Source organism: Calliopsis andreniformis, chromosome 8 (assembly GCF_051401765.1).
Source record: "Calliopsis andreniformis isolate RMS-2024a chromosome 8, iyCalAndr_principal, whole genome shotgun sequence".
Lineage (NCBI taxonomy): Eukaryota > Metazoa > Arthropoda > Insecta > Hymenoptera > Andrenidae > Calliopsis > Calliopsis andreniformis.
In genome coordinates this window covers 10,285,435-10,308,974 of record NC_135069.1, presented here as the reverse complement: position 1 = coordinate 10,308,974, position 23,540 = coordinate 10,285,435, and the positions used below count along the sequence as shown (strand labels likewise).

Here is a 23,540-nt window from a genome sequence, read left to right as displayed (position 1 = left end):
TTTCCTTAGCGAAAATGTAAGATGAGGCTTCGTTAACGAGTTATTAACGAAAAACACCGGCCAATGAGAGCGCGAGTTTGCCGCCCGAGCGACCGCGGTAGCGTTGGGTACGCGCGCTAGATGCTACAGTTGTACTCCGAACAAGAAAGTCGTCATACATCGAAGAAAATAGCATTAGTATGAAAACTGAAAGCGACATAATAAATAACACCGAGTCCTTTTTTTGTTTATCACTTGAAGTGAATAATTACTTAAAATCGAGGAAAACTACGTGCAACGTAAAAATACGAATATGTAAATCTCTTATTCGCATAACGTATAAACGAAAAAGTAATAGAACGAAAAATAAAGGAAGAAGAGAACAAACTTCACCTGTAGTTTGTAAACCTGTGTCAGTGGGTCACTGTACCGATCCTGGTCATCGACCGTCGAAATGGTTTATGCTAGGGCACGTGTTTAGGTAATTTATGGCTTTATTGCTTTGGTTTCGAAGGAGACATGATCTCGGAGTGTCCGAACAAAGAAGGTCTGAGGTGCTTAAACTACGTGGGGGGTACAAGGAGCTTCTTTGGAAAAATTCTATCCTGCCATAAACCATTCCAGAGGTCGATGATCAGTATCGGTACAGTGACCCAGTGACACAGATTTGCAAACTACAGATGAATTGCATTTAATTCAGTAATGATTATTATTTTTTAAATCTAACGCAGACTACTTTCAACGTTTCTATCTTCAACGTTAATTCTCCAATTCTCCGTTCATTTCTTTTGTTGCATTGCTTTTTCGTTTATACGTTATGCAAATATTTTCACACTAATGCTATTTCCTTCGACGCATGTCGACTTTCTTGTTCGGAGTACAACCGTAGCGCCCAGCGCGTACCCAACGCTACCGCAGTCGCTCGGACGGCAAACTCGCGCTTTCATTGGCCGGTGTTTTTCATTAATAACTCGTTAACGAAGCCTCATCTTACATTTTCGCTAAGGAAAAAGTTGTTTCAAATCACCCCCTGAATCACCCCTTTTAAGGAACTGCGACATTTTTGTTACACCCTGTAGTTTGTCCACTGAGTCGAGAAAGTAGATAGCACTTCGATGCCTACGTGGCCGCATTGACTGCGAATCGTTTGTCAGTTATCAATTGCATTTCATAGCTAATACATAGCTGCAGCCGTACTAGTTGTGTAGTAATCGGTTTCATAGACGTCGAACTGTCATCCACTCTTTCGAATCCATCTCAACTCAGTGAACGAACATATGTACATACACCTAATAAATACTACAGTGTACGCAGCCCACCAATGCACTGAAGTATATAGTAGTGGAAGATAAGACTGAAAAAAAGAAATAAAAGTACATACATACATTCATATCTACTATTCATATCTAAACGTGATAGAAGTAAGCTGATTAGGTGGTTCTGTGGTATAGTAAAAGTATTATCCACATAAGTTTGAATGGTGCATTTGGCAGAACGGCAGAACAAAAGATACTACAAAATTTCCTGCGTTCTTTACAAAAAGTGGATAAAATCAGTCTTTTAAACCATTTTTTAGTCATTATTGTCTATAAAGAGTCCCACTAGAGTGACATAAAGACCATTCAAATCTAAAAAGTAAAGAGAAGTATAAATAAGGTCTTCTACTATTACCATGGTAATGTACAATTCCTGTTATACCAAGGATTATTTTCAAGTATTTAAGAAGTAATGCTGTATAATAATTGTTTGCTGCTCTCTAAAAGGAACATCTAACCATGTACTTCTTTAAACAAATTCTCTGCTAAAATATAATATATGTGTAAGATATAGTCTTAATATATTACATGAATACCCTTTACTAATAAGTATCTAAATAGTAGTGTTTTATGTATAGTGCTGAAAAAGAACTAATCGAGAAAACAAAACAAGATGATGAAATTAAATACTGATAATTCAGAAGTACAATGTAAGGAGTCTACTGTTAACATTGATGAAGAATACTATGATGCTAAATTTTCTGAAAGTGATTCTGATCTAGAATCTATTCCTACTACATCACATTTTAGACAGCACACTTGGAAAAATAGTCAATCTGGAAGAACCAATCAAAGTAGTTTTAATGAAAGCAATGGGATGCGAAGGTTATTGGGAAAGAATGGAGAATACATAGAAGGAAAATGGCAGAATGAACAGTTCACAGAAATACTTTCATTTCAATTTACCGATCCAAATAATAATAAAACAGCTTATGTCAGAAAGCAAAGCACAGGTTATTTGTTCTCTTTTGATGAGGAGGATTTTATTGCAAGAGTATGTTTTGATAATCTTGAACAATTAAACTTTACTGAATTGTTCACTACAAAGATCAAAAGAAGTATTCTTGCTAAACTTATAATGATTGAAGTTATAAAAGATAAATTGTTAAATGACAGGAATACTATTTATGAACAGTTTAAACAACTTTTGCAAGACAGAAGTACTAAATCTGCAGACAAATTTGAATATGCAGAAGATCTTTTTCAGTTTTCTTTAATATTGAGGAAAAAGAAATTCTCTAATAAATTATTATTGAACAATATATTTCACAATCAATATATTTCGTCTGAACTAAAAACCATTAGCAGGCAATTGCTTAATAATGAAGAAATGTTGAACATAAGACAAAAAACTTTTTCTAACTTTGATCAATTTTATGTAAAGAATTTATTTAAGGAATTACAGCAAACTTATGAGAGTGGAGTGAATAATCACAGAAATGCTTTATATGATAAATATCTTTGGTTTACTTCTATGATGGCACATTCTACAATGGTAGATCATTTTAGCAATCTTCATAACAGGTTGATACTTTATATCAGCAACAAAGATATGGTACTATTTTCAGATCTTATTGATATGATGAAGAAACAACCATTTCTGCATTTTATAAACAATTCATTGGATGCTTTATTTAGTAAACTAAATGAAGAAAGAGAGTACAACTCGCTGAAAGATCTTGCACCTTTAACTCATCCTATTTACTTTTTTCTTTGTAAAAGCTTCCAAGAGCTGGTTGAGGAAATTAGTGGCAAAACAAACATGTCTGCTAATGACCTGCTAAAAAATCAGCAAGGAAAATGGAGTTTGGCAAAATCTATAAATTGGTTATCAACTGTTCCTCTGAATCAATCTCTTGAACAACAGTATCGCTTCATTTTTAAGTTGATGGAACACTTTCAACCTGGTTGCTACTCTAATAAAAGGAAATTTGAGTACAAACCCAAATTGATACAAGACTCTGATAATGAAGTACTATTGCAACAGATAAAAGACTTTTTTGTTAATTTGTTTGGTAATAATCAATTGTCATCCATATCTCAGGAGCGCTTAGTATGGATATATATTCTTGACAATGCTATTGTTCACCTACTTTCCAAAAAAGAATTAAAACTATTTGAACCTCTTCTACAGGGTTATATAGATTTTATTCGAAAAGCAAGAGGTGACCATTATGAGTCATTTCGAGTACTAACACACAATACTGTAAGGTTTATTGTACAAACAAGCTCTTACTTTTCAACAATGAGTTCACAAATTGATCAAGCTATTTTAACAAAGCAAATAGAATTTATTAACAAGACAATTTCAGATAAACAATTTAACTATTTTAGAGATTTAATAGAAATGTATAACGAGTATTGGAAGAACAGAGAACATATTATAGAAAAAATTCCTGATAAATTCCCTTATGGAAAATTTAAGCAGGACATGGAAAAGATACGTAAAGAATTACTCGATATTGTAAATACTGTACTTGGCAAACAAGCAAAACCACAAACCTTAATTACATGTTTTAGATCATTTAATGAGTTTCTGGAGGATTTAAATGCTTTACAGTTCAATTGGTTTATTAAAGAAGTTATAAGTGACTTAAATGAGCCAGAGGTGAAGTTAATTAATGAAGATAAAAGATCATATCAAGTTTTAGATCCTGAGAATTTTATCAAAAGACATGAGAATATTCCCTGTCATTATTTAATTGAAATAACTGAAGATTTATTGAATAGCGTAAATAGTTTGCTTAACCAAAAGGAATGGTCTAATGAAAATAACTTAAATGCAACAAGTGAATTACTTTCAGCCATCAGAAAGTCTTTCCTTTATCTAAAAGATCAACCAGATTATGTGTCTTTTGATATATTTAAAAAAGAGACTACAGATCCATTTATCGGTGCAATAAAGAACAGTTGCTCTTATGAGGATTTTGAGAAACGCATTCATATTATAGGAGAATCCTTTTGGTATTTAAGAAAACAAGATGAGATAGATATATGCAAAGCTTTAGACTTATATAAAGAAGTAAACAATACAGCAGAAACAGTAGTATTGGATAGTTGTTACAATCAATATTTAACAATGTTTAATTTTTATATTCAACAAAACATAAACGAAAATTATGAAAATAAAATTAAATTTATTACTGAAGAAGTAAAGAAGCATTCAAACAAAATTAAAATTAATGAGTGGGGAAAAGAATTCAAGAGTAAAATTTTACCAAAACTTCTTGCTGGTCTAGCTGCTGTGTGGTCTGTGGAAGAATCAAAAGATATTGCAAATACAGGAAAAAGTTTAAAGCCACATTGTATTCAAATACTGTGCATTTTGAGGTTATTAAGTGCTGACAAAGATTCTAAGGGTGTTGATAAGCATCTTGCGCAAGTCTTGACAGGACAAGGGAAATCACTTATATTATGTTTGCTATCTTCCCTTTTGGCACTAATGGGTCATGATGTCCGCATTATTTGTTATAGTAAATATTTGGTGATTCGAGATCATCAAAATTTTATTAAATTTTTTGAGCATTTCGGTATTACGAATAGAATAACTTATGGCACATTTAAGGAGATGGCCAACGAAATATTGATGCCCGAAATAGATGGCAGGAAGCAAAATTTGCGGAAGTTGGTGCAAAATCGTATTCTTAATCGTAATGAAGAACAATTTGACAAGATAAAGGAGAAGGATATTAGTAATACTATTTTATTAATTGATGAAGTAGACGTTTTCTTTTCTGATCAGTTTTATGGGAATAATTATAGTGCGTGCACTATTATAACAATACCAGCATTAGCCAATATCCAGGAAAAAATATGGGAACTGGCTAGCAAACATTATGAGAAAAATACTATTTTGAAAGAGGTTGAAGAGTTTATAAAGAATAAAAAAAATGAAGATTTTAAGGAATTTAATAAATTTTTCTTTAAATCTGGAAAATACTGTCTTTTGAAGGAAGAAGATAATTCAATTATGAAAGAATATACAAACCAGTCTCTTTACGAAGAGCACCTTGATGTAATGATTAATAATGCAATAGAAGTTGCAAAAGGAAACGATAAAGACTGGTTTATTAATAGGTATAAAATTAATGATGATGGGGTTATAGCTTATAGAAATCACGATGGAATTTATTGTACTATCACTTATAATTATTACTATAACATATTTAATTATTTTAGATTAAAGAAAAAAGACTTTAACCCTGAAAATTATGGTTATTTAAACATATATTGCGGAGATATTTCTTATGCAAAATTACCTGAAAAATATCCTCTTATTTTAGGAGTGAGCGGTACTTTAACTACGCTAAATGAGTATGAGAGAAAAGCTATAAAAGAATTTTATAACATTAATGAAAATTCTGTGATGCCATCCTTCTTTGGTCCTTCAAAGTTAAAATTTGATACAAACAACGACGTTATATTTGAAGATTCAGAGGAAGGATGGCACAATACAATTTTCAATCACGCAAATTCTAAGATCAATTCACAATTATCAGTAATAATATTTTTCACTACAGATCTTGAAATAGATAAGTTTAAAGAAAAATTCCTTGGTAAATTTGATCGCTTACATGTATTAACCGAAAATACGGAAGCGCAGATAAAAAAAAAGTATATTGATGAAGCAGGCATTACAAAGACAATAACATTATCAACAAGAGGTATAGGTCGTGGTATTGATTTCAAATCTAGTGTTGCTGTAGAAAGGAATGGCGGAGTGCATGTTATACAAACATTCTTTTCGCTTGACATAAAAGAAGAAACGCAAATTAAGGGAAGAACAGCACGTAAAGACAATAAAGGTAGTTACGAATTAATACTCTGTAGAGAACATTTAATAAAAGATCAATTTTTAAAAGAAGAAGAAACTGATGTAAATTATAAAAGTTTGTGTAAAGCCAGAGAGGAGAAGATGAAAATAAAAGGGTCGTATAATGAAACGAGGATTAAAAAATCAGAAGATAAACACAAGACAACCATGGACTTTTTAAAGTCTTTCTTTGAAAAGTAGTATTAGTGCATATGTATAAATATAAAGGGCTCCCATCCACAATGTAACCAGACTCAACACATGCCTCACAAGTCGGTATTATTAAGTTTCGGGGAGACCTCTCGCGAGACCTCTCTTTCCATTATATCACCAAGCTAAACATTTGTTACCTTTCTAGGCTAAATTCAGTATTTTGATATACGTTGGTAATGTTATAGTATAGGTGAACATGTATTTGCTTTTTTTGGTATTAGTACTAATATTCATGTCTCGGTTTTCATCTCGATGTTGCAATATCTGCACTGCAACAGCGAGATCTCGTTCATGCAACCGATAACGTATCAATCTGTATGCGTGTCACTGTCAAAATATGTTAGAGAATTGCAGTTATGTTATTAATATGTCATTAAATGATTAATTTGGTGATGCAGAAGAAAGGGACGTTTCACGTCTCCCAAGGCTCAATGATGCCGACTCATGAGACATACTTCAAGCCTGATCCCATTGTCTATGGAGCTCTTATGAAATATGTACGTTGCTACCACCGTGTTTCATGGTTGCACACAGATTCTTACATTCGAGTTTGGTATTATTTTCCCTCAAAAATTTGAATTTAAATTAATCATTAAATATTACCGACTTCCAAAATTCTCTTTCTCCTTTATACGAACTTTAGCAAGATCGATACACTTTCGCTTATGTATTCTGCTGATAATACATAGCTTTTTCGCCGTACAATCATTGTATTCTGTTTTATTTAATACACTCAACAAAAAGATTAAGAAATCACCTTTACGAAGTCGAAAAATGGGGTCAATTTCAAATAGTCTTAATTTTGGCAAAAGCGGATGTAACTGATAATATTGAAAAGTCGTTTGAAAGCGTGAAATCTCTACTTTTGCATACTGTTTTCAGATGTTAACTTTGCTGTTTTGTGGTAAACTTATAGCGATATAAATGGCAGTTTAAATTTTTTTTAAATTTCGACTAACTTTCTGATATTCCATAGAGCGCAAAAAATTTGTTAGGTACATTGTATTTATACCAGTCGAAAGCGACTTCCTTCCTATGTAAAGTAAGTGTTTGCTGATTGTTGTACGATTTTTTTTTTGATAAAGTTATTCAACTTTGAAGCAGAAATCATCTTTTTGACTTTAATTGCTGCTGAAAGACGATAGAATCATCGTAGAACATAGATAAAAAAAGCAATAGGAAGTTCAAGTTTTCCTTTTGAAGATGCATTGTTTACTTTAGCAATTGAATTAACATTTCAGTGCACTTGATCTTTTCGAAAATATGCTTGATCGCAGCATTATAATCTTAAGCTCATTTTAAAACAGAGGGTGTGCCGATTTGATTGAGCCCTGAATGAACCTGCTGTGACAATTTTTTCTCTATTTTTGATTTCTTAGGAATAGTTTGTTAAATTGCACGCTTGACATTCTAATTTCGCTGGACGACTGGTAAGTTTGCGATTTTCAATACAACTTATTTCATAAAATTTATTTTTCATTTACTGCATTTTAGAGTGAGATATATTCGCTATTTTTGCAATTTTTCTTAAAATTTGTCAACCTTTTAGAGTTTTATGACAATAGAAATTGTGCTTTTTCTATACAACTACTATCAGTTCTTTTCACGTCTATTCATTTATTCTGTGATCATTAATTATGAATGAGATATCATAAATGCTAGAGTCCATTACTTGGTATTGATAGATAAATTTTTTTCCTTTCAATCACGTGATCATTCGCTTGGATAAGATTAGGTATTGCGTAGCACTGCTAACACACTTGCACAGTGCATGTTTGTATGCGCTCATACAGCGGCTGTTTCAGAGAACACCAAGGTCAAAATATACACATGCTTTTGGATTCACTGTCTCACCGACATTTTGCTTTCCGAATCATCGAAGAACAGTCATCTATGGAACTAACAGTAAGTAGATAACAAAATAGGTGATTTATAAAGAATTCAGACAGGCTTAACATTCAAAATCAGCAGACTAAGTAGCAGCAGCATGGAAAATGTACGCTCTATACGTGATATTGAGCAAGCAATTGAATATTTAAATACTTTAGAGAATTGGGTAGGCAGTGAGCCTTGGCTAGAGAGTGCAGCGAAAGAGTTAAATAAATGTTATAGACAATTAAGAAAAGATATAAGGGAAAATACTAATTCTTGGACTTATTCACAGTACTGTGAGCGTTTAGCTTATCATTACTATAACCTTGCATGTTATTATAACGACGAATTGTTTAATAAACACAAGATTGACTTAGAAAGCGTAAAAAGATATCTAGAAAAATATGAACAAAAACACGGCGAGATTTCTTGGGAAAATTACTCAGCTCAGATAACAGAGTTGCAGAATGATGCTAAAATGTTTTTGGTAGAAGTGAATAATATATACAAGCAGCAGAATAATTTACTAACAAAATATAGCAGTTCTAATATAAAAAAGTATACTAAGTTATGTACAGTTTTAGGTAGTATAAATCAGATTCCCTTGCAACAAAATTTTGATAAGAATACAAAACAGGAAATTCAAAGTATTCAATTATTAAGGGTAATTAATATATTAGAAGATGCAATTACTACACCCGAATATAAAAATACTTTTGTTACCGCAGAACAATGTAATTCTTTAAGTCAAGCATATCAGTTAGCTGGCCAATTTTTATTGAGTATGCGGTACAAAAACACTGCCAAAAAACTTGTCAAAAAATGTATAGATCTTGAAGCAAATGAATATGACAATAAAAAACAATATATAAAAGACATTATAAGTAAAGAAATTGCGGAGCATAAAAGTAATTTAATCCAGGTTGAAGATTATATAAAAGAAGAGTTTCATAAATCACTTAGCTCTATCGACAACGCTTATATTGAAAAAAAATATATCAAATATTGCTCAAAGTTTTGGCTAACAAAAGCAATTGATACATTAAAAACAGTTGCCGATAATAAAAGTAGGGATCTTATTCGAGAAATTTTTAGTTCATTAGATAATATCCAAAGCTTAAGTGACATTCCTAATCTCTTTAAACAAAGCGAGTATTATAGGCTTTTAATAGAACATTACAAATTGCTAAGTAAAGAAGATGAAAATACTCTCATAAGTCTATTTAAAAAAGAGTTCTTGGAGCAAACAGTTGCCTATAGTGAGGCTGCTGAAAAGGAATTACATTTTTTCGAAGTTTTTCTTGATTTTTTAAGTGCTTCTCAAAATCTTCAATCTATTATTGCCGAATTAGAATTGGAAGACTTTTGTAACAATGAATTATTGTTTGATAAATTTCTACAAAAAATTATGGATCTTGAAATAAATACCTATGGCGAAAGCCTTAAAGTTTTACAAGAAGCAGCAAAAATTCTACAGCAGGAAGAAGATCTATTTTTAATAGACAATTTTAAAGAAGTAATAAGTGTTTACATAAAGCCAGTGGAAATTCAAAAGAGAAAAATAGATAATCGATTGGTTATTGAAGTAACAGGGAAGAACGTTGTTATTAGCCAAATTTTGCGACGTCTAGAAAATACACTTTCGGAAAATTCGAATATAGAAGAAGTACGTTTTGTTGGTGCGGATATCATATATATTGATAAACACTTTAAAAATGAAGTTTGGCATGGAAAGAATGTAGTTATTTTTACAAAAACAATAGAAGTCCATGACGAAGTAATATGGGACATATCTGGGAAAGATCACATTGATACTTATAATAGCAATGCAGGTACTGGAAAGGATGGACATGGTAAACAAGGAAAAGATGGATATGCTGGAGAAAGTGGTGGTAATGTTTTAATTATAGCGGAAAAGATAAAAAATCCGGAATATTTCACCATTATTTCAAATGGTGGAAAGGGTAGTAAGGGCCAAGATGGTGGTAATGGAATAGATGGAGATGATGGAAAAGGTATTACAAAAGCAGAATTTGATGACAAATTTCCACCTGTTGCTAGCTTCTTACCACCAAGATTCAATATAATATACAAGGTTATTACAAGTATAATGCAATATTCACCGAAATTAAAAACCGTATGGAATAATGGTACATTAGGAACGCACGAAAAAATTTCTATAGACACGGATAGAGATATTTTTATAGAGGCAATCACAAATCAAGGGAATGAGATTATTTTTTCTTTTCACTGCGGAATTGGTTTAACATTGTGCCAAGCTTTTTTGCTGTACAAAGGCTCGTTAGGGCAGTCAGGAGGGCATGGTGGGGAATTTGGATTAGGTGGTCAAGGAGGATATGCTGGAAAAATAATAGTGCAAGTCGCAGAAAGTAGCAACGAGGAATTTAATATTATAAGAAACATCGGGAAGGGAGAGCAAGGAAGAGAGGGAGAAAAAGGACAGGGAGGCTTATATGGTAAACATGGGAAAAATGGCTGGGATATGGGTTACATGGATTATTCAATTTCTCTGATAAAAAGGTGGCCTGTATATTTTGGTACAGATCAAAACAGTCAACTTGCATTAGAGTTCTATAGGCATTCTTCATCAGAACGTGTGTGGTGTCCTTATAGGGAGTATCAAGGTAAGCGAAATGCATATACTGAAATAACGTCCTCTATTATTGATAACAGAAAAGAAAAAAAATATGAAGAAAGAAAGAATATTAGACAGAATAACGATCTACAACACCATGCACAGGCTGTAAGGAAGAAAACCATTTCACAACAGAACATTTTAGCCACCTATTCTCATTATTTTAGCTCTATACAGAAAACTACACTGCAAAATTTGCGATGTGATTTAAAGAACACTAAACAGCGTGCTTTACAAGCAATTACTGAAAATCATGAACAGCAAGAGAAACAGACTATGGAATTACAAATTAAACGCCTTGTTAATTCTACTTATCAAGGTAAAACTAAGCGCTGTAATGATAATATATCAAGTACCACCTACAAAGAGACTACTAATGTCAAAAATTCGATTGATAATGTCGAAAGTTTCATTGACAAGTTGGAAAATAGCCCACTATCATTTGACGACTGGTTTATGTTAAAAGATATAGAACTGAGTTTAACTCAACTTAATCGCTTATTTTTAGTATTAAAAGACAGTTTTATTGGAATAAACAATTCACCAAAGAATACAGAAAATAGTAAGCTAGAAGATATAGAAAAGCTTTTAATTGATAAATATAAATTTGCTACATTGCAAGAAATTGCAAAGCAGTTACCATTTTGTCAAGAAGTTACAGATAATCTAGAAGTAACACCTTCAAAAACAGTAAGATATCTCATTGAAGCAACACAAAATAGTAACAATATCTCTGATCCTATTTTGGGAACTCTAAATCAATACCTTTATGAAAATGATGAAACACAACGTGAAAATATCTCCAAATATTGTAAAGAATTACGAAATAAGAATAATGACACTTTGAAGTCTTCTATGAGAGTATTTATTTTAGAAGTAGGGCAATTAGAAAATGTATCTCAAGATGTTAAAAAATACTATAATAAGTACGAATATTTCTTTAAAAAACAAGAACAAGGTTTAATCGTATTTTCCGAATCGCTGAATAAATTAGATGATGATTGTTGTAAAAATGAGTCTATATTCACAGAATATGCAGAGTATATTAAAGCAAAAAGTTTATCATCAGAAAGCTATAGAGAATTATTGGCCTATGTTTTTCGTATCAATATTAGATTATATGTTAAATATCAAGATAAGTTTTTTTTACAGTATAATCACAACCCTTTATTTAAAAAAATTATACATGTGTTACGTAAAGAAGACGAATTCATACAATTAGATATTGATAAAAATTACTTAAGGCTAGAAAAAGAGCGCAAAAAGCAAGATGGTCTTTACGCACAGATTTTTGCAATAATTGAGCAGTTTAAACAAATACAGGAGTTCGCTGATTACTTGAAAAATTTAGATAGTAACTTGAAGAACAAAGCTTGCCCCTTTAACAATAGTCCTTTCGAAGATGAGCAGTTTTTTAATGAAAAGGAAAATATAAGCAAAATCATAGAATACTTTCCTAAGTGGGAACAACAACAATTAAAGGAGCGATTAGAAAAAATCACATTTCAGTTTATCGGAAAGCCAGGAATTGTATATAACATATTTAGACGTTTTTCAAGTGAAGGAAGGCATGTATCCTTTCAAGAATTATGCTATTTAATAAACTCAATTATAGCGTCTACTATTGAAGAAAGAGAGGAACAAAATTCTTTTTGTTGGATTGTAGCTTCATATCCTCAAAGAAATTGGATAGATGAGTTAATACTGCTACAGCTTGAGAACTATTTTAAAAAACCCTTAGAAGAAAAATCTAAATGGCGGAAGTATTTATCAAAGATAGAAAATAAGGAAATTTTATTACTATTTACCATAAAATTGGATCAAAGCAGCTCTATTTCTATTGTGTGTATTGAAAATATTTTATATTTTTTAAGTAATATTCCACACGAGACAATGAACTTAGTAAGATTAGAACTGTCTGAGTGGCCTTATGCCTTAAAAGAAAAATATTGGTCATACAGATTATCACAATTGACAAAGCGGCAGAACAGTGAAAATTTAATAACAGCTTCGTATTATCTATTATGTATAGAGAATACTTTTAGTACTACTTTAGTAACGGAGTTCCTCGAAATTCTAGAAAAAAAGAAACAAGAATTGTGTCCTGTTACACTTACTAACATTTTATCTAATTTTCATAATGAAACGTGGAACCTAAATGAAGAGGAATTAAACACTCTTAAAAGTTGTAGCATTCCTATATGGATACAGAGAATGAAGCAGAAGTTTACTGTTAGTGAAGTGGAACGAGACATAACGCAATTAGTTCAATTAATTAAAGGTAATGCTAATTTCAAAAGTACTTCAAAGGCAATTTTCAACAGCTTACCGGAAATTGAAAATTCTATTAAGAATATTCGTAGGAAAAAGTACGTAATCTTTGGGAAACCTGTAAATAGTTTTACAGAAAACGATATAAAAAAGTGGGTAAAAAAATTTCAGAATATCGATAAAAGCAAGCAAGATATTGGAAAACGATATAAGGAAATGGTTGCTATAATAGATAGAGCTATAGATTTAAAGAGAAAATTCAAACTTCGCGATACTCAAAAATTAACAGTACTGGCGTTGTTAATAAATGACTGTAGTACCTTAGCACAAGTATCTACTGGAGAAGGAAAATCGTTAATTGTAGTAGCAGTATCAATTATGAAAGCACTGTGTGGAGAAAAAGTAGATATTATAACTAGCTCCTCAGTGTTAGCAAAACGTGATGCTGAAGGTAATAGAGATATCTACAGTCTGTTTGATATCAATGTATCACACAACTGTAGCGAAAATATTGAGAAAAGGAAGGAAGCGTATTCAAATAATCAGATAGTATATGGTGATCTATCTAATTTTCAACGCGATTACTTACTAGACAAGTTTTATGGGAAAAATATTCTAGGAGACCGCAATTTTGAAAACGTAGTCGTTGATGAAGTAGACAGCATGTTGCTTGATAAAGGTAATAATATGCTGTACTTATCTCATGATCTGGCTGGTTTAGATAAACTAGAATCTGTTTACATTTATATTTGGCAATGGATCAATAGACCAGCGAGAAGTCACGAAGAACTCTCCTATGCCTTTGACATTAAAGCAATTCGAGAAGCGGTGCTAAGTGATTTATATGGCCTAATAAAAATAGAAGACATTGGAACACTTGATTCTGAGCTAAGCGAACAGCAAAAAAGTAGTATATGGAAACGTTTGATCGACTATGGGATAGTAGATAGTCAGGGTAAATTGTTAAAAGAAAGCATTAATGAAGATACACTTGACCAAGTACTTGCACCTGAATTGTCTGATTATAAAGATCGCCTTGATTACCTTTTAAAGGATTACATCAAAAGAGAAAAATGCATACATATTCCTAATCGTCTTAGACCTTTTGTTGAACAGCATTTGGAATCCTGGATTAATAGTGCCATAACCGCGTTCTTCATGAAAGCAGGACAGGATTACGTGGTTGATGTAGATAGGAGTAGAACTAGTCCAGATCTTAATCCTAATATTACAATTCTTGACAGAGATACAGGAACAGATCAAGCGAATTCTCAATGGGATGAGGCGCTACATCAGTTTTTACAACTTAAACATGGGTGCAAATTGTCCTTACAAAGTTTGAAAGCTGTTTTTCTTTCTAATGTTTCTTTCTTTAAATTTTACAATAACTTATACGGACTAACAGGCACCTTAGGTTCACAGAGAGAAAGAGATTTACTACAAAAAATGCATGGAGTTGACTTTGTTACCATTCCTACAGCCAAATCTAAACAATTTTGTGAATATAAAGCTATCCTTTGTACTAGTAAAAACGACTGGATAGATCGCATACATAAAGAAGTAAAAGGACTAATTGATTGTAAGGAACGGAAACGATCTGTTTTAATTATTTGTGAAACAGTAAATGATGTAGAAATTCTACACAAAGCTTTTGGAGGAAAAGATGCAAAACATGTTCATACTTATACACGTGATTACCAAGAGTTCAATGTTACTCAAAGCAATAAAGAACTGGAAGGAGGACAAATTATTATTGCAACAAACCTAGCTGGTCGTGGAACTGACATCAAAATTACGGAAGAATTGAGGAAAGCAGGAGGACTACATGTTTGCTTGACTTATCTACCTAACAACATTCGAATTGAAAAGCAAGCGTTTGGGCGAGCAGCGAGGAGTGGAGATAAAGGTTCTGGTCAATTAATTGTTTTAGACTTAAAAGGACAAGAATATAGCAATTTAAGAATATTGGATTTAAGGAGAGAGCGTGATCTAGAAGAAGTACACCGTATAACTCATATTCAATCCTATTATGAAACCCAAATTGCCATGGAAGAAAGCTGCTTCAAAAAATTCAAAGAGCAATATGAACAATTGGATCGCATGTTATCCGATAGTTTTCGAGATAATTCCATCTTGCAAAGTCTCAAAGATCAAGCTGAACTTAAAGAAATTCTGTTAAAAAATTGCTTGGATAGATGGGCTTTTTGGCTAGATAGAAATAGTAAACAAATAAGAAAAGTAAATGTAAAAACACATCAAATTGAAAAAGACATTAATACCTTCTTAAATGAATTTCTTTCGCAGTTAAAAAATTTAAAATCTGAAACTATTGAAGATTTGTTTGCTTGGGTTGAAGGAAATTCAATTCAAATGGTTAAACTTGGAAAGTATCTCACCAAGAATAGAAAATATGAACACGCTATTAGATTGTTTGATGAGGTAATTAAGCAAGAACCATATTTTTCGGAAGCAGCACACTATTATATTGCATTTATACTAGTAAAGGAAGACGGTACAAGAACTTTGAAAAGATTCAAGAAAGAATTGCGGGAAGCTGCAAGGCTTTTCGATGAACGTAGTCAGTTTGCTATAAATGCTGCATGTATTATTGGTAAGATTAAGAAAAATAATACTCAAAGCATTATTCAAGTTGACGCTTACGAAGGACAGCAAAAAAGCTTAGCTAACCTTTATCAGATGTTTTCACAATCTATAGATGATATTCTTGGTTCCCTTGTAACTCCGCAATCTTTCATTAACCATACAATTAAAGAAGAATTAGCTGAGGTTCTATATACCGAATTCCTGGAAAAGGGTGTTCTAAAAAGGCCAAGAGTAAAAAAGAATATTTCAGAAAAAGAACTCGAAACAATTTGTTCTGATTATGGAGTGCCAATTGAAACATTAAAGGACTTTCTTTCTAAGTACGAAAAAAAAGAAATTAACGAGAAAGCATTTCTAAAATCATTAAAAAGTGCGGTACAATTACCTAGTCGAGAAGTATTTTGGAAATCGCTAGTTACACAAGAAATCTTAAATGAAGAAATTAAATATGCTGTAGTTGACAATAAAAAATTAGAAGAAATTGATCCATCATTGTTGGATTTTCTATTTACAGAAGTAGATAGAAAAAGGTTGAAGATGCAAACTTTGGAGTCTGATAATGAACAAATTTTTTTACATGCAGAACGGATTGTACAACAAAAAAATAGCAATAATATTTTTGTAAAAGATGATTTTTTACAGACTGTAGGGAAGAACAAATATCAAATACTAAAAAAGAAAGGAGTAGTTTCATTTAATAAGAAAGCACGTTTAGATCAAAATAAAATCAAATCTGCAAGTTTCTCTTCCTACGATTCTATGACTTTGGAAGATTTTAGTAAGGTAAATATAACTAAAAATGAAGCTAAAAAAATTTTAGTAGAACTTGTCAAACAAAAAGTTATTGAAAAGAGAAATGACTCAACATATGAACTGAAAATGAAATTTGATCAAATTGAACAACTTCAGCTTCGTTCGTATCATTGTTATGAACATGCTGTAAAATGGCTATTATCATTATGCTTTACCTATAGAATAGCTCTTCAAAAAATTGCAAGACATATCGAGGAAGAAAAATCTCCTATCTGTCTGCAACTGATAACTAAACCCCACCTAAGTTTATTTTTTGATTTGTCAAAACAAAGAATTATTAAGCCTGCTACAGTAACAACTAAGCCTGAAAACTTAAAAGAAACAATCGAGGAAATTTTACGTAATCGATCAGAATTAGTAAAAAACGATACGATAGAAGATACAATTAAAAATATTGTCAATACTCTGGAACGCTCAAGAAGCTTATTAAAAGTTTTGGAAGTTCCTGACAGTAATCTAAAACCTCTTATTGAGTTTACCGGTAAATTTGCAAATGTAGAAGAACTACATGTCTTCTTTCTCAATGGATTAGATCAACTTCTACAACTAGAAGAGAAGAAATGGACGCTAAAAATGCTCTTTAATACTGCAGCAGTGTTTCTTATGGGAACAACTCAAATAATTATAGGTACTTTAATAGAATTATACTCTGTAGGTATTATGACTCACGTTGGTACTGCATTTATAAATGAAGGTATAAATGACATCTTCTTTGCCGCTGGTGCTTTGAAATCAGGCTATTTTAGTTGGGAAGATTATAAACAACATAAAATTCAGAGTGTAATCACTACAGCTGCCACGGCTGGTGTCGGAGCTTTCTTTTCAAGAGGTGTTAAAATGTCGCGTTTTGGCCACAAACTAGCTGGACCTAACTTTGAATGTGGTAAGAAAGTAGCAGAAATGTCTGGCAAGGAATTACTTAAAACAGGTGGAGCATTATTACAAAAAGAAGTAATAAAACGCATCACATCAAAAACTATAGAAGGAATAGGATTTGGCTTAGCCAATGTAGGAATTGATGCGATAGTTGAAAAATACTTTCGAGTGTTATGTGAAGACATAGCTTCTAACATTTTGTCAGGCATTAAACAAGAAGTAGAAAGACATAAAATCTCTACAAGCCTAGAGGAAGTTTATAAAACACTAGGAGAAGAAAAAGCAAGAAGACTGGTGAATGAGTTAACCCATAATATATTTACCGAAGAAAATTGTGTAAAGAAGTTTATGTCCGTTGCTAATAAGGTAGCTAGTAGTGTGATGGGTGGAATTTCAGAAGCCATGAAAAAAAGAAGTAAAACAAGTAATAAGTTGGAGTTACCTCTTAATGTTATTAGTAAGGTGATGGTTTGGTCAGAACGTTCTATTCATATTGCCAATATAACAGTTATTGTTGAATGTTTCTTAAATCGTTTAGATCAAAAAATAAAAGACAGTTTAAATAATGTGAAGGCAACAGAAAATATTGAAACAGACTGCGAAAAATTTAAAAAGGATATGATTGACCAGTGGCAATCAATGCTTCGTGAAAAAGCTGGAGCAGTGATATCAGAATGTATTGTAAGCCCTATCCTTAAAGAAGGCGCTAATAATCTGCTTAGATATGCAGCGAAGAAGATGCAAGAAGCATACCAATCCTACAAAGAAAGTGGATACCGTGAGTACTTTGAAGAGAGGAAACAAAAATATCGTGAAGAGTTAGAAAACGCTAGAGAACAACAGCAAAGTAACGCTTCCGAGACGGAAAATCATATTACAAAAAAGTATCATGAAGATCTGCTAGAGTTGATGAAGAAAACTAGTGATCCTAACTTATTTGCATCTATAGTTCGTGAAAATGTTCAAATGGATATGACATGCGTTGACGCCTGCACTCGTGTAGTAGATAGAATATTAAAAGAGCAAGGAATCGTGATCCAAGGACTAACCATTATTGTTACAGGAGAAGGTGGTATAAAACAAGAATTTCCACCTGTGCCAAAAGGAACAGAAGCGACAATTATTTCGCTTGAGCTTAAGGATAATCATTTTCAATTTTGTGGAAACGGTACTACAGAAAATAATAGAAATGGCGAATCGAATAATAGTTGCTTGTACGAATCTTTGTTAAAAGCTCTACCACAACTTAGAAGTGTGACGCCAGAAAAGTTCAGAACTGATGTAGCTAAATGTATTGAACAAGACCCAGAAATAAAATATCACATTCAACAAGGCAGACATAAACTTCCTGTAACTCTTGGTGCATATGGAGGTGCAACTCACAGACGTCGAACAAAAGTAATACGTGATGAAGAGTCATCCTCATCTGACAATCATGATGTTTCCTTCCATTTGACAAGTCGTCTTACGCGCTTTTTTTACTGGGGAGGAGTACTACAAAGAGCCTCTGAAATCACAAACATAAGTAGGGATCAAGTAGTCAAAAGTGGAAAAAGTCAATACCAAGATCGAAGCAGCAAACAAGGACAAAAGATACACGCAGCTCATGTAATCAGAGAAGGCGAAATTCATCCAGACATAGGAAATTATGAACAATACAAAAGTGGACAGTCATCAGACTTGTTTAACGAACTCATAAACGTTATGGGTCATACCCAAAATGTTCCAAGATATGCAAACGAATGGCATGGATTAGGTGGAGATATAGATAATTATCAATTACAGAATCGAAAAAGATTAGACGACATAGATTTTAGCAGAAGTCTTACTACAGACGATGCCTATAAAATACAGAGTATGAAAAAGGATTTTATAGATATTCTAGACAATTATATTAATAAAGGAAATTTTAATGACGAAAGAAGAAGGCAGCTTCAGAAAGCAAAGGAATTTTTAACTAATACTAATGAGAAAAAAATGTTTAAAAAAGGACAAAAAGGTTACACCGGTAAGGGTACGAAGAGCTATCAACAAAAATATTCAAAAAAGGAAAAATTTTAGGATAAAAATATTTTTTTTTATTCTGTTTTAAAAGACGAACCTTAATATGACAGATAAGAATTAACTGATAGAAGAATTAAGGTAGTCAAAACTAATATTGGAGTCTTCTTTTCTTTCTTTTCTTCTTCTGAGAGAGGTCCTATCTTATTCTAAGAATGCAATCAATGATCTACAAGAATTTATAGATCTTTCAAAAAATTGTAGATTTTCTTTCCAAAGATAATATTGTTATATACATTTTGTATAGTTCTATCGAATCTTTCACATATGCCATTAGTTTGCGGAGAATTGATTTTAGATTTAGGTTAATAAATACATTTGATTTCTACATATAGCTGGCAAACATGATATTCAGGTTTATCATAATATTTTGTGCCCCCATATGTAAGAACACGCAATAATGGCAGATTATGTTCATTCAAGAAAGGTATTATCCCATAATTTAGTAAATCAGTTTAGCAAATCAGATGTTGTGAGAACCCAAATAACTTCAATATTGAACAAAACCTAGCTTTAGTATAACAGATAAAATTAATGCAGATAAAGACTTAAAATTTTCAGGTGATTACTGACATGAAATGATTATCGTCACGATTTCCAAATGTGTAATTTCTAACACTCTTGTGAGTTTTTTACCATTCGGCAGTAATTTATTTACAAAACTATTCTCTATCTATAGTTATAATCTCACTAGATGTATAATATTAATCATTTCGCTGTTTAGAGTTATTTCTATGTTTAAGAGACATAGATGAAACACGTTTTTTTGGTGTTCGTATCATAAATAGACATTATTTTAATCGAAAAATCGAACACTTTGTGAACTGTTTTTCGATATCTTAGTGGTCAGCGAAAGAGTTAACCACCACTTGTTCTAACATCAGTTTCTCCTAGCTACAGATGCATTTCTCATTTACTAATATTCCATATGTCGCAGAGTCAAAGCAGGGGCAACAGTAAATCATCTGCTCATCTATTGAACAGACTACGTACTGTGCAGTTATATTTATTATATTTATTATTTGGTACTCTTTCCAACTGATAATGGATTCATCAATCTGAACTTTATTTATTGGTGAAATTTTCAGAGTGTTCATCCCAATATTGAAAAACTCTCTATTGTATGCTATACCACTACCTACACCACCAAAAATAACTAAACAGATAATTGCGGGTAAACCAGTATAATCTAAAGCTTCCTTTATCTACTTTTAATCTTTTATAATGACACTTTTAGGGTACCTCAGTCTTATCCTCCACTCATGAGAAAATTACACGCATATGTATTTTATATCCACTTTTCTCTTAGAACGTAAACGACAGCAACCTTCGTGAGTTGTATATAAGAGCATTTAATAATCGAGAATCTCGATTAGACATAACTTCTGGATTAACTAAGGCTGTGCAAGGACACTACGGCTTCTTTGTTAGTGCCACCCTCGCTCGTCGTGCTCTGAGGACAACGTTAATACAAGAACGATGTAGCTTGAAAGAACTTCCACTTCCACAAACCTTTACGATGGTGGCTTTACCAATGGCTAATTCTTGTCCTTATAAGAAGATCATCAATTTGAAGTACGTAAACAGTAATATGAAACGTTTCAATAATCTTGTTCATCATCTTTCAAGAAAAAATACGAATAATCTATCATGTGTAAGGGATTGGGAAATTTCTTTCGTTAATTTTTCCTAATTGCATCGATTTCGATAACGAGTTACTGCTGAGTTATCACTGCGAATTATAATATTAATACTAACGACAGAATTGTTATATTAGAATGATGAATAATGGAGTCTACAGGATTTACAAGATGTAAATTTTTCACGACTAATTCCAATGTTTGAAACTATTACCTAATCTTGGCTTCAGGGTTTATTTAAAAAAGTGTTTTTTACAAAATTGTTTTTGGATTTTACTTTATCCATGTGGTTAGATTAATTATTTTAAAATGTTGAGTATGCACATGGTATTATCATCTAGAAGTTTAGCTATGCTATCCACAAGAGAATTTTCCTCAACACTAACATTTTTATCATATGCTTACTACTAAAAAACTATTATCATGTAGTTACTACCATAGCCACTTATCAAAAGTTTTCGAAATAGTTTCAATTGCTAATGCTTTACATTAGCAAATTAAATGAAACAAATTCTAGTGAAATATAATCCACCGTGATTAAATATAAAACATATCATTTTCAGTATTTTGAAGATACGAGAACGAGGTGTCCTCAATCGACTAACGGAGCGAATGATGCCAGAAATGCCACAATGTAAATCATCGACTACCTTTCACAGTGCTAGACTAGCCGACGTCTACTCTGCATTCTTCATTTTGATCGCAGGTGGACTGACAGCCATCTCAATATGGATTGTTGAAAGAATTTGGAACAAGAGGCGACAGATGAAAGACACGATCGTACGAGGAATGCGTCAACGTCATTTAATGCGAAATTTTTCTCACTTACCTCATTTGCATTTACGCACACATTACGACGAATGAAATAATTCTTTTACATTATATTTAGAAATATCTAACCGATTCGAATTACAAATAGGTAATAACCATGAACAATTTTAATATGCAAGAAATTACTCCATCTTATGTGGGGTAAAAAGAGGGATGACGTAATTCGCTTAACTCTAAGAAAGCCGAAGTATCAGAATGTTTTAAATTAACTCTAATTTAAAGAAAAAGAGAAAACTATATCATGTGTTTCTTTATAACCATCAAGCATGATCATTTTTCGACATAAAAGTAAATGTTTGAAAACAACAGAAGTTGTTCTATGGCTTATGGAAACAAGTAAATTATTAATAGATTATTTTTCAATCCAACTTGGGCTTCTTAGAGCTAAACAAAAGAATTGACAATTCCTAGTTTCAATTACAATTACATACTCTGTATTTTTATAGTTTTAATACGGAAACGAGACCTATCATTAGACTGCGAATTTTTATGCAAACGCATATTTTCATAAATACAGCTACAGAAATGAAACCTAAATTAAAATTTAGTTTATGCCATAACTTATACTTTATAATATTCATTTGTACTTTGTAACTTTCTATACATTTAAAATTTCCATAAATGCATACAAATCCGCAGTCTGTATATCACCCTCAGATTTTGCGTATTCTTAAGAGATAGCAGTACCCCATAGATTCTTATTCCTAGATTTACACTCTGTGACAACACGATAGAACATGCTATAATATTTAAGCGAGTATCTGAACGACAATGAAAAGATCAGGTTTAATGAAACAGTTTGTTACAATAACCATTGAATAATTATTATAAAAATCATAAAAATAGGACGAGATACACTGTTAAACGAAATCGAAATAGAACTGATTTTACATTTGAAACAAAAAGGCATAAGCTTGTCTAAAATATTCAAATTGGAAGGCAGGAGCTGACATATCACTAAAAACTTACTAAAGAGTCCTAATAACTACGACGAAAGAAGAAAGGAAAGGGCCATCCACGTGCCGGAAGTGATGGGGTATGTGCAAGTGCAGTGGACGCAGTTTTAAAAGTCAAAGCGAACGTTAACATCGCGTTAAACTGCACATCAAAGTAGTCGTATTTATGGATGAATGAAACATACAACCTATTTCGCAAAGAAAAAAGCCATCACTGACAAAGAAGCACATGGACTATCAGAGAGCTCGAAAATACATAACATCGAGGAAATAGTGGAAGAGAGTTACGTTTTTCGACGAAAGAAGATTTACGCTTGTCGGACCTGATGGCTGATCATATTTCCATGTTCTTAGCGCTTATCAGACGTATCTCTCCTTCCACGTGACATTGTACACGCAGGTCTGAGAATCTGACGCCCAGTAAAAGTTAAAAAAGAGCTGCAGTATCGAGTTAGATATCAAATGAGGCGACATTATGGTTTGGAAAGTGATTGCTTTCAAAGGAAAATTCAATATTCTATCCATAAGCAAAAAAATGGAAAATAGAAATTATGTGAAGCTCATAAAGAAGAAAAATGCGTGTGAAGCGAATGAGTGCAGAAAAATTCGCATTTCGGCAGGATAATGCAACCGTGAAGG

At 32.2% G+C, this 23,540-nt stretch overlaps 2 protein-coding genes across 2 annotated transcripts in view; both read left to right on the top strand.

Moving 5' to 3' along the window:
• LOC143182191 (glutamate receptor ionotropic, delta-2) overlaps window positions 1–22,072 on the top strand; it is a 34,562-nt gene extending 12,490 nt beyond the window's left edge. Inside the window, exons 8-10 of the mRNA XM_076383042.1 lie at window positions 20,784–21,049; window positions 21,678–21,748; window positions 21,821–22,072. Coding sequence (XP_076239157.1) covers window positions 20,784–21,049; window positions 21,678–21,748; window positions 21,821–21,978 — 495 coding nt within the window. The 3' untranslated portion in view covers window positions 21,979–22,072. The remainder of the gene's footprint in view (window positions 1–20,783; window positions 21,050–21,677; window positions 21,749–21,820) is intronic.
• Window positions 1,909–19,783, top strand: LOC143182541 (uncharacterized). The gene is made up of 8 exons (XM_076383581.1): window positions 1,909–5,157; window positions 5,248–5,372; window positions 5,475–6,305; window positions 6,507–6,636; window positions 6,720–6,818; window positions 8,115–8,226; window positions 8,271–19,421; window positions 19,722–19,783. The coding sequence occupies exons 1-8, from the start codon at window positions 1,909–1,911 to the stop codon at window positions 19,781–19,783; spliced, it is 15,759 nt and encodes a 5,252-aa protein (XP_076239696.1).
• Window positions 22,073–23,540: the final 1,468 nt, after the last annotated feature.